The sequence below is a fragment of the Haliotis rubra genome, unplaced genomic scaffold (genome assembly GCF_003918875.1).
Source record: "Haliotis rubra isolate DU_JTF1 unplaced genomic scaffold, ASM391887v1 Scf187, whole genome shotgun sequence".
NCBI lineage: Eukaryota > Metazoa > Mollusca > Gastropoda > Lepetellida > Haliotidae > Haliotis > Haliotis rubra.
This window is the reverse complement of record NW_025765858.1, coordinates 1,266,370-1,282,854: the sequence shown is the minus strand read 5'-3', so window position 1 is coordinate 1,282,854 and position 16,485 is coordinate 1,266,370. Positions and strand designations below refer to the sequence as shown.

At 40.0% G+C, this 16,485-nt stretch overlaps 1 protein-coding gene across 1 annotated transcript in view; it reads left to right on the top strand.

Moving 5' to 3' along the window:
* LOC124274011 (hemicentin-1-like) overlaps nucleotides 1-16,485 on the top strand; it is a 101,606-nt gene that overhangs the window by 14,958 nt on the left and 70,163 nt on the right. Inside the window, exons 2-4 of the mRNA XM_046709344.1 lie at nucleotides 950-1,012; nucleotides 6,130-6,209; nucleotides 10,640-10,969. Coding sequence (XP_046565300.1) covers nucleotides 6,140-6,209; nucleotides 10,640-10,969 — 400 coding nt within the window. The 5' untranslated portion in view covers nucleotides 950-1,012; nucleotides 6,130-6,139. The remainder of the gene's footprint in view (nucleotides 1-949; nucleotides 1,013-6,129; nucleotides 6,210-10,639; nucleotides 10,970-16,485) is intronic.

Below are 16,485 nucleotides of genomic sequence, written 5' to 3'. Positions count from 1 at the left end.
TCATACTTCCTGTCTGTTTGTTTCCTGTTAACGTTGCCTTTTCCCACAAAATGTTAAAATCATTTGCTTGTGACGAAGTGCTTTAGAGGAAGTTATCTTGGAATAAACGTATGTCCACAAACTCTAATGAATCAAGGGTGAAATGCGTGTAGAAAATAAACCTCGGTGCAGTGAGTTATACAAGACGAGGTCGTCCGCAACCTGTGAGTTTGGATAAGCAAGACGTGCACGACTAGGCTTTGCATGCACTCATGTGCTAATAGAAGGGAAGGATCCGCCCATATGTTTCTGGTATCATGACTGTTTCGGAGTGATTCATAACCACAGTCATATTGCACTAGTAGTATAGCTGAAATTGTAAATCGGGAGGACATTTTATGGAAGTTGAAAGGGTTTCTGCCGCATTCATTTACAAATAATAGTGAGCAATTGATTGGTAGTGGTTTCACTCCCCGTTAAAAGGGAACACTTCTGAAAGGCTTCCCCGGCACAGAAGTAAACGGAAGTTTGCATTTTAAGTTTCATCAGTAACATTGTAGAGCCTTGTGTAGCCAAATCGTCAAAAGTGCTGCCTTAGCTGTGACATTCTATGTCCTTGACGCTGGCTAGAATTCGTTTGTTGTAGTTCAAGTCCCGTATCTGCCCTGATTATGATCGTAGTTTGTGGGAAGCATACGCAGGCTTTATTTCCATATGACAATATTCCATTAGTTTCATACACTGAAGAGTACTTAGTGTCAGTTTGTGAGCTTAAACTTGATAAATATTTCCCTTTGAAATTCTATAAACTTGTGAGTGTTGAATACTGTTGGGTTATCGTTTGAAAGAAACTGTCAATATTTCCTGTCCATAATTTCACATTTGCTAATATGCTTCACTCACAGCCATCTTTTTACAATACCGAATTAAATCTTTATCCTAATGTGACCTCAAGAGTTTTCCGTTTCAGTTGTCAGAATTTGTGATCAGTACCACACTGCTATACCCGTCAATGATTCTGCAGTTGGTGTGTGTAACTATTACTTTTGTATCGATGTGTTGGTCTAGACGTCACGGAAAACAAAGAGACTGTCACAAGTCTAGATATTTGAGATGCACTGACTCCCCGGCACACTTTTGTATGCATGTTCGCGTCAAATATGGCAATGCATTTCATTATTCTAATTTGAAGTTCTCATAATTCCACAATGCCCTGGTTATTCGTTTCACACCCAGATAGCAACACATTTTATTTACATTAATTTATTTTTGAGGAATGAATTTTGAAAGAACTAGACAATCCAGTGACTGACATCATGAGCATCGATGTACGCATTTGGGATACGATAACATGTGTCACCCAAGTAAGCAAGCCTGACTACGCGATCTTGTTCGACTCCTCTTATTACAAGCATGAACTGCTGAAAAGCATTTCTAACTGATCTTAAGGGATACTACACACAACTTCAGTACATTGGATATTGTACTGTGTACATTGCCTCTTCCCTGTTGTCATACAAAATGTACTTGTGCTGTATGTTCAACTTTGGAGGACAAGAAAGGCAAATGAAGAAACCAGATACGTGCATTACCTTTGTTCAAACGACTATAACATGAGTGTTCAGGGTCAAATGTTGTTCGTTGACCCTCAGCGATCAGAAGACTTTGTACATAAATTTTGAAACATTATTTTATGTATGCAGACTACGTGAGTGGTAGGTGCTCCCGGTAGAGCAGGCCATGTGGTCCTCCCTGACGAACATCTGATGTCCCTTTCCACTATTGATTTCCCTTTGCTCCAGTGTAAACTTGGCGGATGAATAATCCACACCTGATGACTTGTTTCCGAAGCACACAACACATGTGGACGTACATTAAGTTAATTTTGAATCTTAGTAGAATTTGTGTTCCAATGTAAACAATAATTGTTTCAGCCTTGTATGGATGATCACATTGAGCTAAAAGTAATGCTTTGCAGTCTCTAGTATATATCAAACAAGATTTGAAATAAATCGCAACGCCCCTTTTGCTGTGTGTACTACAATTAGAAGCAAATGTAACGATCTATAATGAATTGATTAAAACATTCGTATCAAGACTTATTTCCGAGAGAACGGCTAGTGTGTGTGCTTTGTGCATCTTCATATTAGGGCTGCCCATGTCTTTTCAAACCGGATAAATTTCTTATACCAGGAAACAAAAACAAGTTTACTTAAACACCTCGGGTCAGAGACAGTTTCTGGTCCTTGTTTGTAAGAAATACAAGCTGTTTCTTGTCACCGTGGCGGCCTGCACATGCAGATCAAGGATTTTGAAACGATGTGTGCACTGATGATACTCACTTGACAGAGACGAAAGCAGTTCACATACACGACAAACGTTAATAAACATAGGGATGAATTTAACATGGAACATTAAAATATTGCTGACATGGAACACATATAGCGCTGAGAGTCCCTCTACCGGGTCTCAATATTATAAAAGAGAATCTCAAGATAATAATGGACAATAGCAGCAGCCGCTGCACGAATGCATGTGCGTGTGTCCGTGTGTGCGTGCGTGTGTGTGCATGAGTGAACATGCCTTTGTACGTGCGAGTATACATACGTGTGTTAGTTGACATACTAATATTTTGTGCTGAGGAGAATGTATGTGTATGTGTGAATGTGAGTTTGTTTTTGTGTGTATGTGTGCGTGCGTGCGTGCGTGTGTGTGCGTGCGTGTGTGTCTCTCTCTCTCTGTGTGTGTGTGTGTGTGTGTGTGTGTGTGTGTGTGTGTGTGTGTGTGTGCAGGTCGGTGGCTGCGAATAAACGATAGTGAATCAGTGGTTCTGATGACGGTTTTTCACAGGTTACGTGTGAGTGTGAATGCATGTTATTCCTTGTGAATGGAGTACTGGAGTGTGTGAGGTTCATCGTTATCCGAGTGAATGTAGGAGTGTGCGTGAGCACATACGCGCTCGTGTGTTTTTGCATGTGTGCATACGTACATTCTATTGTGAGGATCCGTTTCTAACAATCCCTAACTTAAAAGCCGACAGACCTAATCTTCCCTGTATTACGCGCTGTACGAGACTTTGTGGTGCACGGCTATAATGCAATGATTAGCGTTACCGTCGATGCTCAAGAATTCAAGTTTAATCACATATTACAGTTGTTCTAAAGTCTTCAGAAGCCCTATACAGTTTAATCTCATATATATATATATATATATATATATATATATATATATATATATATATATATATATTTCATGTCAGCACTGTTAACCTCATGTGAGATGTGAATAAAACAGCGTGAATATGGACGATACTGAAACACTTTCAGAGGGACGGATTTCATGTGTTTGATTCTGTTCTACTTGACGTGTCAGTTCATGTGGGGAGTCTGGTTCAATTGCCAGTTCAGTAGTTGTTAGGTTCACACAGGCTATGTTTGGGATTTCAAATTTAAAACGACTTTGTGTGTTCATAGTTGTTAAGAAGTTGGTTTGATTTCGACGTTCTACTATTAACATCATTTAAGCGGGTGTCCAGCGGTGGGGTAGCCTAGTGGTTAAAGCCTTCGCTCGTCACGCCGAAGATCCGGGTTGGATTCCTCATGGGTACAATGTGTGAAGCCCATTTTAGTGTCACCCATCGTGATATTACTAAAATATTGCCAAAAGTAGCGTAAAAGGTAACTCACTCACTCATTGGTGTGTCGGCACCATGTCGACACGCGTTGGCCTGACGTGGTGTCATAGGCCTGAAACATTTTTTCAGTCTCTCCAGCACAGAACGGTGGATAAATAATCAGTTGTTTGTTATTACTGACCAAATGTTTGTTTGTTTCTTTGCTTGTTTGTATTGCCGAACTCAGCAATATTAGAGGTATATGACGGTAAATAATCTAGTCTGGGCCACACTATCCAGTGATTGACACTATGAGCATCTATCTATGCAGTTGGGATACGAAGACATGTGTCAACCAAGTCCGAGAGCCTGACCGACCGATCCCGGTATTCGCCTCTTACGACAAGCATATGTTGCTATAGACGAATTTCTAACCCGAATCTTCACAGGTCTACTGACAAAACGCTCGGATATAGGATACAAGGGCAAGATTGGTAAACCTTTCTTTGTCACCTAGGAAACAAAAGTGTGCTGATTGTCACCAACATCATTATGATTTGCTCATTGAAGGAAAAGTTAGTTATTTATACCAGAGCTTAGTAAGGCGCTTTTTGTACAGCAGGTGCCCCATGCACAAACGGATGAATCCTTTTCCAATGAACAGGGGACTGCAGTGGTGTGTGACGGAGTGCACGTGGAGATCATGCCCTGCTATTTTAGGCAGTAAGCAAACACACAGTCTACTGGGACATGTTATAGAGTAACTGGTCACATCTGCATTTACATAACCTGGGGTATTTCACGATTGTTAGGTAGGAACCATGTATTGGACATCTCTTGGTATTTAATTCTAACCTAATGGATATTTTAATGCTAGTATGTGTTTGTCTTATCTGACCTGTCCAAATCAATCACCAAAGTAGTGTTTTCGTGTACATGAATTAATCTGCCACAATATTTATTCCCACTCTGATAAAAAAAACTTCCCGTTTCTGAAATATTACGTCCTTGTTTTTGTCAGTAGGGCTATTTCTGATGTTGTGTGTTATTTCCTTTCCCCTCTTACTGGACGTGTATTCAATCCACCTTTTTTTGATATTACAACAGTTACATACACGGTCTTGAAAACGACGTTTCCAGTTTACTGGGAGTTCATGTTAAGCTTTCAATACCTCTTGAAACATTTTGTAACTTTAATTTTATATGTTTCATTGTAATTAACAGTCTTGGCTCTGCACTTGACTCAGCAGGAAACTAAACGAAAATAAAATTAAAATGATAAAACAACTGCCCAAAGTGTCTCAAGATCTTATGTGAAAGTCAAACAAGGACACTGTCAGCGCATGCACATATTGATTCTTTCCAAATGCGTGATGTACAGCTACATGACTGTGGCACTCAAAGCAGCAGAACTCCTGACTCGTGAAATGTGCCGATATGTTACACACGACAGTGTAGCCTGATTTGAATTTTTATGCATTATGAAGTCCAAATTGAGATTAATTTCCCTATTTTGTTTTCGCATCTCATCAATTTCATTTATGAGCAGGTTGCTAGCAGCTGCTATGTTTCGACACAAGATTCAATGTCCGCATTGCATTTTAGTTGAACGATATGTCATTATAATGATGAATATAACATGTGAGTGATGAGTTTTGGTGATCCATTCATTACATGCTTCTTAGTGTTCACGGGAAGGATTCAGCTTCATTTGAAAAACTGTAATGCTTTTCTGCCTGAGGTAGTGTTAATATACATGAACATGTCAGGAAGAGAGAATATTGATGATCCCAATAGGTGCGGAGGACAAAGCCCAGTTGTTGACCTGACGTCATCACTGACTGAACAGTTAATGACTTAGCTATTTGCTTGTTGTGTAAGCTGACTGAGGACGATAGTGTATTAGATGGGTACACGGCAGGTTAAGTAGTAACAAAATCACATAAGCGTTTCACGTTTGGGTCAGTTTACAACTATGAATACACAATATATCAAATGTGATATATATTGTATTTTGGATTACTCGTCCTCGATAAAGTACAGAATGCTGATACTTTCTGTTAATTTGGATTCCATTCGGGATTCGAACCCACACTCTCACACCCACATCAGATCTTCAGCACACAAAGTCAGCAATCTAGACCACTCAGCCATCCTTCTTCCACTACAAAGGAGGTCTGGCAACTGGTAGTCTACATCACGTTCAGTGTACTCCACTGACAAGTGTAAATAGGGACGACTAGCTCGGCCAAAGGCTATGGAGATACAGTGTCATTTAGACAGTGGTTTCTACTGACAAGCGTAAATGCGAATGGAACTCCACTTTAACAAAAAGTACTAGAACTGCGAACTTAATTGAAAGAGTGTTATCCAAAATAAAACACGGCTTTTGAACATTCCCCATCTATTCGTCTTCAGAATCTGTGTGAAGCATAGTACTCGAATGTCTCAAACACTGATTTGGAGACGGAAATGTTTCTTTTTTTTATATGTTAATTTGGCTTTTTAAAGGCTCATCCACGCAATTCATTTCACAGAGACGACGGTATGGGGCATTGGAGATGGTGTACTTGGATTGGGTACATACATCTGCTGATTCTAGTTGGAGGTACGCAAGGTTAGTTTCAATAAGAGGACCATTTTCGAATTAACAATCACTATATTTGATGTGTGGTGATAAAGACTTGAATGATATTGCGTCGAATATTTTTCTCAATATGGCAACGTGCCATGCCATATGTTATCGCATTCTAAAAACGTGCACATTTAGAAATAACCGGTTTCAACGATGCCTCAGTCTGTCAATGTACATATACCAAGCCTTGTAATGTAATATAGTGTAGACAATAGCATGGATGGGTTGGTGGTCATCGTATTGCGGTCTATGGTTTGTAATCCTAGATTCACCTCTGGTATGCACGGACTTTGTTTGTGATCATGCGTGTGACTAGTAAACGTCCAATTGGTTCCCTGAGATAAAAAGCAAAACCGTTGTAAACGGGGTGAAATGAAATCAGAGTGTTACATGTCAGAATGTTTAACAATATCTGACTTAAGTCAGGAATGCACAATGCCATTTAGAAAGTGGTCAAATGTAACAAATTTTATATTTGGGATTACACTTTCTTAGATATTCTAGTACTTTTGTTGAGTTAAGTCCCATCCAAGATTCGAACCCACATCCTCAGAGTCAGGCCCTAATCGCCAGCACACATAGTCAGGCGCCTAACCTGCTCAGCCACTGCGGCTTCCACAAAAATGGAAGTCGGACAAAAACAGATCACTATTGCCATTTTCATTGACTTTAGTAAGGCATTTGACATGGTTTGGCACAACGGTCTACTACAAAAGCTCCAAAAAAATGCCATACACGGCAGAATTTTAAATTTCATTCACTCCTTCCTAAACAATAGATTCATAAACCTCAAATCTCTCAACACCCTTACGGACCCCCATCCCCTAGAAAATGGGACCCCCCAGGGCAGCATATTATCTCCAATACTTTTTAACTTCATGATTAATGATATATTCCCAGAAAAATGGCCGGAAATTTCCGAAGCTAAATTTGCAGACGATATCTCCTTCTGGACCTCTTCCACCTCTATTAAACAAGTCTCTATTAAATGTCAAAGAATGCTTAACCACATTCAAAATTGGGCCCAACAATGGGGGTTCCTCATAAATGTGAAAAAAAACCGTGGGCATACTTTTCAAAACTCAACGAATGCAAAATTACACACCCAAACTGCACTTAAATAATCAAAAAATTGAATTAAGAAAGGAAGCCAAATTCTTACGAGTAACTTTCGACCAACATATGACATGGACACCCCACATTCATCACTTGGTCAACTCTTGTCAAAAAGATCTCAACTTAATGAGAGCCATAAGCGGCACAAACTGGGGTGCCGACAAACACACACTTATCAACATATACAAAACGCTTATACTGCCTGAGTTGGATTACGCCGCCCCGGTCCCCCACTCCCTCTCCCCCTCCAACCTCCAAAAATTTAATCTATACAATATGAAGCCCTAAAATTAGCCCTAGGCACCGTGAGTGGTACCTCCCTAAACACACTCCTTCTACTCTCAGGCACCACTTCAATCACACAAAGAATCAACCAAACAGCAATCACTTACTGGGCTGGGGCCAAGCACAATCAACTATTTAAACTCGTTACACACAAATACAACAACATAAAGAAATCAACACTTAAAAAATTCAAACTCAACCCTTTAAGAGCCTCATGCATCACCAACCTCTACAAACTGGTACACTCACAACAACTAAACGACATACAACATACACCTCCCATTACAAGCTACATTCACGACAAACCCCCACCCATCACAGACACTAACCTAGATAACATCCTCCATCAGCTACCAAAAGACAACAACAAATCCACTATAACAAACATCACAAACAACTACATCAACAACAGCTACCCCACCCACACTCATATATACACAGATGCTTCAATCAACCAAAACAAAACCACTGGTATAGGCATTCATGTCCAACGAAAAAACCCTTTTACAACCAACCTCCAATATACAAACCACACCACAATACATACTGCAGAATTCATAGCTATTCTCACTGCACTGCACTTATTCCCCACTCTCCCCAGACTAACTTTCTCATTCTCTCCGACTCACTCAACTCCATTAGGCAAATACAAAACAAGCATTCCAAATCGACTCCAGACCTTATCCACAATATTATTATCCAAACCGACTCACTTAAACGATCAAACAAAAATATAACATTCAACTGGATTCCAAGCCATTCAAACCTACCTGGAAATGACACAGCTGATACTGCAGCCAAACTAGCAACAACCCACACATCACCAAACATAAACTTTCACACATCCAAGACAGGAATTGAGCAACTCATCAAATCAAACATACTACATACCAACTTCCATCACAACATCAACACAAACAAATCAACATGGGTCACATCAATAATAAAATCACGATTAAGGAAAATCCCTGCATACTCTAACATTAAAAACAGTGACACGGCTATAAACAGACTCAATCACAGGCATCACTAACCTAAACCACACACTTATAAACAAAACAGACATACAGATGGCTTATGTACACACTGCAATACTCAAGAAGACATAAACCACATACTCATTCACTGCAAACTACAACAAGCAAATATCAAGCAACTACACAACAGCATTCCCCCTAAATATCACAACAATATCCCACTACTCCTAAATCCCCCATCATTTTCAACGCCATAGCAGCTTACCTTCAAAACTCAAACGTATTGCAAAGGATCTAGAACCTCTCATATAAACTACATACACCGCTCTCATCTTCAACCTACTGTTACATTTACACTAGGCGTTCAACCCTCTGTTATCCATTCTATGTCTCAAGTATAACCAATAAGCCCACACTTTCAGTCCCGCCGCTCAAACTCAGTTATCCATACCCTGCACACGCCACGCTAGCTCTCCCCTCTCGCTAATGTAAACAACCTGTCGCAAGCCCTCACTGACAAGGTCAAGGCCATTCAACACAGCGGTTCACTGCCAGCGCTCGCCTTTCAGCTTCGGCCCCTGCCCACCGCCTTCTACGCTCCTCCCTCGCCCCCTCCCCACATCCACCCCAGCTTAACCACTTTTTCCTTCTTTATACAGACCCATTATTAAACTAATGCAGCTTAACTGCATCTACATTCTATGCCCCACTATGCTATACGTGTTTACAACTTACCCCCTACCCTCCTTCACATCCTAGGCTAGGCCCCCTTTACACTATCTGTAGTTTAATTTAATTTACCTATTAACAATCATTACCCCTTTTGATTTCTCTTTTCCCTTCATAAACTCGTTTTTTTAGTATTTTATTTCGTTTATCTGTTTATAAACGTTTTTATTCAAAATTCCACTTAGGTTAACGCCCCATCATTTACATTTGTTTGGGTACAGTGGTTTGTTCCTTATTATAAACTTATTAATTATTATCTTATATCCCACCTACCCCGTCGGCGACATTGGCTACAGTCAGAAGCCGACGTTAAAACTCAAACCATCATCATCATGGTGGGGTTGAAGGGTTGGAATGTCTTCGAAGAAGTTTCCTAATCATGTAGTCTGATCGGTTAGTTTCTAGGATGTGGATGTTGTCCCAACGTTGGGGATGAGTTGCTGGTCTTATAAAATGCCTCTCAAAGAAGTGCAATGTAGGATGTTGATTAATATCCACCTTCGACTGACAACATCCAAATACTAAAGAATAATGCAAAGCAAGTTCAGGAGTGTCAAGCTCCTATTTAACAATATAACTGTGCATGTGTAATGGACAACCAAGATGTGTTTGTCCACGACACCTATTACGTCATAGCTGAACTCACAATTTGTTATAACAGATTTCCAACAGCCATACATCGCTGCACCAGACACAGCTCACGTGGACAGGAGTGTGACGTTGCCCTGCTACAGTGTCTGCAAGTATAATTTGGTAAAGGCGTCCATTAACTGGAGGAAGAACGGTTTGCCGCAAGACGAAAGCTCTGAATACAGCATATCACAGAGTCATCATCAGTGGCCGTTATGGCCTGGCATATATATCTACAGAAGTGCCCTCACTGACAATGACGTGAACACAGCGAAGGGAGATAACTTCCAGTGTCAGGTTGTAATAGATCGGAGAGCGGTGACAGGATGGAGTGAAGCATATGTACTGGTTAAACAATGTAAGTGAATGATATTGAAATATGGACATACGAAGTATTAAAACATGTATTTGGCGTATCAGTTATAACATGGATATGGCAATTAAATAATTATGATAAAACCGCCAATTCACAAGGAAGTGACCTGAATTGTTCTCTCCTGTACTGTAACCACAAGGAGGAAAATGTTGAGCTGCCCTGAAATAGTTTGTTATTCATTGATAATTGAAAAGTATGACGAATGTGTAACATTGTACCGATGCACAACATACAGACATCTCCCTTTTTCACGGGAGCAAGGCAATGTAGATGTATATGGGATACTTGTGTCTTTTCAGCTGGGTCTTATGAAAACTACACAGTAGTTCGTGAAGGACACAGTTGTTTGATTACTTTGAAGATGCCGTTGAATGAGGATTTCAAAGTGATGGGCCCTGGAAATAAAACAATCTTTAAAGTAAACACTCGTGGGGTACACTCTGATTGGGTCTACATCTTGAATTCCTACCGAACGAGAGTCAATATAACGAAGATAACAAGGTCAGCTGACTCAGTCATCCTCCAGTTCTGGCTACACAATGCAACATCAGAGGATGCGGGAAGATACCACTGTTCCACATGGACTGATGGCCCCATTCCCAATTGTCAGCACATGTTGTATGTACAAGGTAGGTACACTAGTTCAAAACCATCACCAGTGGCGTATATTTCTGTGATATAACATGTTGACAGTTTCAGTGTCATCTCAATAATATAGTATCGGAGGTCTTGTTGATAATCTCTGTGCTTCTGTACAGCAGTCGTTATTGGAGGTTGTCTGACAGGACATTCCTGTCCATCATTTACTTGATTGTCTGGTTTACAGGCTGCCGTGTCATGGCTATAGTATTGGTGTCAAGCAAACATAGATCCAGTTTAGGCATATCTTATGTATGACGGCTGCTACCGGAAGGGCAGGACATGCTTACACTTCTTTGTGAACACCTGGTGTCATCACTGATTTTCAGAGGTTCGTTGATACAACTTTTGGAGCTACTTTTCCCTACACTAACTGAATGTCTTTTTGACACGCTTTTAATTGTCGTTTCGTGTTTTAGCCGTATAGAAACAAAATTCTGTGGCATTTTTGTAATTAATCCTTTAACTTGTCCAAACAATAACCCAACAATAACTCCAGAAACCGAGTTTTTTTCGTTGAAATACGTGAGTGCTTTTAAAAAGTCTGTAAAAAGGATAACAATCATTATTGTAACATCACTAAATAGACCTGGATAAATTCCAGGCATACATTTCTTTACTGTCATTTCCCTTGTTAAATGCCACCCCTGTTATCTCATCATTCATGCCGGGAATAACAATCCCTGGCTTACATTTTGTCAATCCACCCTACCAATTTAGCAATAATTAACACCTGGCTTCCCTTGTTATCTTATCACTGTTGTTTCAAATGTACGTATATAGCTTTCTGTTTCCTAGTTTCTTCATTCACCTGATGAAGGAATAGGAATATACTCCGTAACATCGTGTTCCACAAATACAGAAGGTGACATCTATAAGTTCCTTTAGGTATTTTACGAGTAATGTTTTTTCTTGGGTTAAAGCTACATATTTGCCTACTCCCCATGTTACCCGTGAAGATCCGGGTTAGATTGGTCTTCAGCAACTCGTGCTTGTCGTAAAAGGTGACTAACGGGATCGGGTGGTCAGGCTCGCTGACTTGGTTGACACATGTCATCGTAACCCAACTGCGTCGATCGGTGTTCATGATGTTGATCACTGGCTTGTCTGGTCCAGACTCGATTATTTACAGACTGCCGTCATATAGCTGGTCCAGTGCCGAGTGCGACGTTAAACAATAAAATCAAACAAACTCCCCATGTGATTTAACGTTGCCAAAATTCTATATTGTATTCTCTTTCGACGTCGAGCTTTATTGTATCAGTGATGGAATTTATACACCCTGTGCCTTTCATCTGGTCTTTTTATATCTGAATATTTCAAACATATATATTTCTACTATTATGTGAAAAAGGAATTGTTCTAAATGTATGTGCCATAGTCTCCCATACGTCTACAAGAATGGCTTGTGCACATACGTATATGTCTGTCTGTCTCCCATATCCCAACTATCGACTTGAAACAGTGCCACAATTCATCAACTGACGTGGAACGTGTTTTTAACAAAAACGTAATAAAATTATTACTTGGGGAATAAAGCAGTATATCATAAAACACCTGTATAAATTTTGCTTAGATGGGGAGTAAGTTGGATGTAAGAGGGTTGGAAAGTTGATTGTGTATAAGTTCAACCAAGTAAGTAGTGTAAAGTATTTTGTGACTTATTGTGCAGAACAGTTGAACTGTTTCTGATAAGCTAATAAGGAGTCTAGTAAATAGATGAAAAGGGGTTAAATGTTAAAAAGTAAGGCTGGGGAGGCAGGGTACGGTTTTCATGTTTTGGTTTTGAAACGTGCAGTGTGTGACCTTGGCATTGTGAGTTAGTCTGGATAATCGAGCATACACTGTAATGTTTGGCTTGATAGGGATGTTTTAAAGTGTTTATTCTGAATTTGAGGGTGCTTTTTAGTTTGGTGTTTTGTCAGGTAGTTTAGAGTAATTTGGTTTCTTCTAGTAACTGCTAAATAGTAGGTACTAGTCTTTGCGCCAAGACGGATTTTTTGTGTTTTGTTTTTGGGTGGGGGGTGGTTGGGGTCGGCTTTATATTGTTATATTGTAAGGATTTTAGTTTATCATAATTGGTAGGGGATAGAGAAGGACGGGAGCGACACAGTGTGAACATGATAAATGTGTTGTAGATGTGTAGGAGGGCTTATTTGTCACATCCCAGAGAATGTCACCTATTGCTCTCATTCGATTTGAATCGTTTTGACATGAGTTGACCAAGTTATAAACAAGATAATACAGGTAGATAGTTCCATATGTTGAACGAGTTTCAAGTCCTCCTCTGGTAACGAAAATGTTACGAAAGGTTAATTGGATACACACGTCACCAATCAGCTTATCAAAACCTATGCGACCACTTCCAGCTGTAGCCTTTTACTTTACTTTTATTCTCAATAGACCACCAATGGTGGTATAAGAGTACATATCACACACATCAATTATTACATACAGTCAAAATGGCGGCAGAGTATAACAATATATTGTAGAAAATCTGCTGTAGAGACGACACATGTCACTTGATCTGCCAAACATGGCGAATTAAGGTGATACTCCAGTTGTTGTATTTGGACATGAGTTATGAGCCAACACGATTTCGGGTAACACTTTGTCCAAGTTCTTTTCACTGGCTGAAGCTTTCACCATAGATGATTTCAAAGTTCTATGTGCCCTTTCCACTGGATTTGTTTGAGGATGATCCATGAATCCTTGAATTCAGCGGACGTGAAAGTTGAACCATTATCAGTGTGTATTGTATGTGGCGGTCTAAAGATGGAAAGCAGTTTTTGAAGCGCATACATCGCTAACGCAGAGGTAGCTGATCGTACAGGAAAGGGCAAACACCATACGTGTCAGATCATCCAAACATGTCAACACGTACTAATAACTTTTCGATGACGTAGGAAGCGGTCCAACAAAGTCACAATGGGTTGTTTGCCATGGTGCTGAAGCTGTCCGAGTTACACAAATGGGACTCCGGGGCACAGCACGAGGGCCTTCTATACATGCTGAACACTGACTGACGTATTCTCGAACTTGTCTCTGTGTAATGGACTTGTCAGTCATAGTTGCTAAATTCCATGTACGTATTACAACAAAATGAGCAAAATCATGAGCACGCTTGATAACAGCATACTGTTTATCTTTTCATAAAGCACAGATAAAGCAATTCCTCTGAATCTTCCACGGGAAATCTTGACAGAATGTCACTTGGAATGTTATCTTTCACAGGTATATATTCCACATCAAATTGATCATCTGAAAGTTCTAAATACCATCTTGCGCATTTATCAGATTTGGATGACATAATAAATGTCAAAGGCCTGTGGTCTGTTTTGATTACAAACTTCCTACCATAAATATTCCAAACTTCCGTACTGCCAACATACGTGCCAAAGCTTCCCTATGTACAGTTGAATAATTCCATTCAGTTTTTGACAACTTTTTTGAAGTATAACAAATAGGATGATCATTCTGCAGAAGTACCCCTGCTAAACCCGTTTTACTGGCGTCAGTCTGAACAACAAATGCAGGAGCATTAGGACTACAGTCAGGATGTGATAACACTGGCGCCTTAGTGAGAACAGCCTTAACTCTGTCAAACGCACTCTGTTCACTTTCATGCCAAACATACGTACAAGATTCTACCATTCGACTGAGTGGCAACACAAGATCGGAAAAGTGTGGAATAAGTATAACTTGCTCCCATGTACAAGGATAATTCCGAACCGCCTCAATACCTTTTCTACCAGGACCAACTCCATCATAAGAAATTGAGAAACCAAGATATTTTATAGTATGCATAAACAAATGACATTTGGAAGGTTTTAAAGTCAAACCAACAGACGTCATTCGCTCAAACACCTCACACAACATTGACAAATGTTCATCGGCCGTGGACGAATGGACACACACATCGTCCAGATACACCAAAACGTGATCTTTCGACAACCCACTTAGAACAAGATGCATAGTAAGTTGGAATGCTAGAGGAGCAGTTTTTAAGCCAAAACACATACGCGAGAACTGCCAGATACCAGACGGAGTCTCAAATGCAGTCAAGGGCCTAGAAGTTTCATCCAAAACAATCTGATTATAAGCAGAGTTCATGTCAAGAATCTCATCATTGCCTTATTAGGAGTCATTAAAGGGAAACGTTCGTCAAGCAACTGATCACTCAAATTTCTCAGGTCCAAACAAAATCGTAAGCTTTTTTTAGCATTCTTCAGCAAAATAATTGGTGAAATGACGTTGATGTACTAGTTTCCACTATAGCTTGATCCACCATTTATTTAGTTTGTTCATCAACAATCTTATCTACATGAGGACCAAAACGCTTGCGGCGCTGCATAACCTTACTCAAATCTGCGTTTGGTTAAAGTGTAAGCTTGAATGTATGGCCATTCACCTTGCCCAAACCTGTAAACAGTGTATCTTTGTATACTCAGAGCAATGTTATCAACTTTTCACGGTGTAAATCATCCACTGGTCCTATGTTAAACTCAGGATCACTTAACTCCCTCTGTTTTGAAGTTGAAGGTGTATTTGAACACACAGATTCCTTACACTCTCGAGCTTCACCAAGAGTCTGACATCTGTACAACTTCTTACTCACTGGTTCTGGATTCATTACCAACGCACACAGATTCCCTGAACTAACAACAGACCTGGCTTCAAACAACCCTGTCTTGGTTTCAAATTCTCATTACGTTCCGACTAACAGACATCCACAACACTTTCTGACACCTTGGTGGTATAACGACAGATTCAGTCAAATGTACTGTAGCAACCCTGTCACAAGACTCGATTAAGTTACCCAGATTGACTTCATTATGTTTAGGTACCCGAGTAATGCTGTCAAATTTTGATAGGAGCTCACAGCCCAGCAGAACATTCTTAGTACTGTTTTCCAACACATGGAAAGTATACTCGTAGATACTACCAATAATACGGACACACGTATTAACTTTACCGATAGCATCTAATGACTCGCCAGATAAGCTCTTCGCTTCGACTTTGTTCCCTGTCTGGACACACCACTAGGAAAAGCCTCCTCCAACGAGATAACACTAATGCATGACACACCTGAATCGATGACTGCTTGCGTACTGAGCCTACCAATTTCCACAATTTGGATGGTGAAACAGAAGGTTGTACGACATTCACTCTCGACAGAACCGTGCAATGTAACCTCGTTTATCATCCAAAACTGTGTTCCACAGGAGATATCGCTTGTGTGAGATCAGACGATATCTCCTAGGAGATATTGTTTTGACAGTAGATTTTGCACAATGCCCTGACAATGTTATGACGTCATGAACTTGATGACGTCACAATGCTATGACATTGCTGCACTGCAAATCTAATGGCAGTAATGTGTTCAGAGATGTACATTTTTCATTGAAAACTAATGAAGAGTGATTTTGGATGATAAATAGAATCTCACCCTCGTGTCTTCTGATATCAAATATATCAACACTCGTTGATAAAAGTAAAAATATTG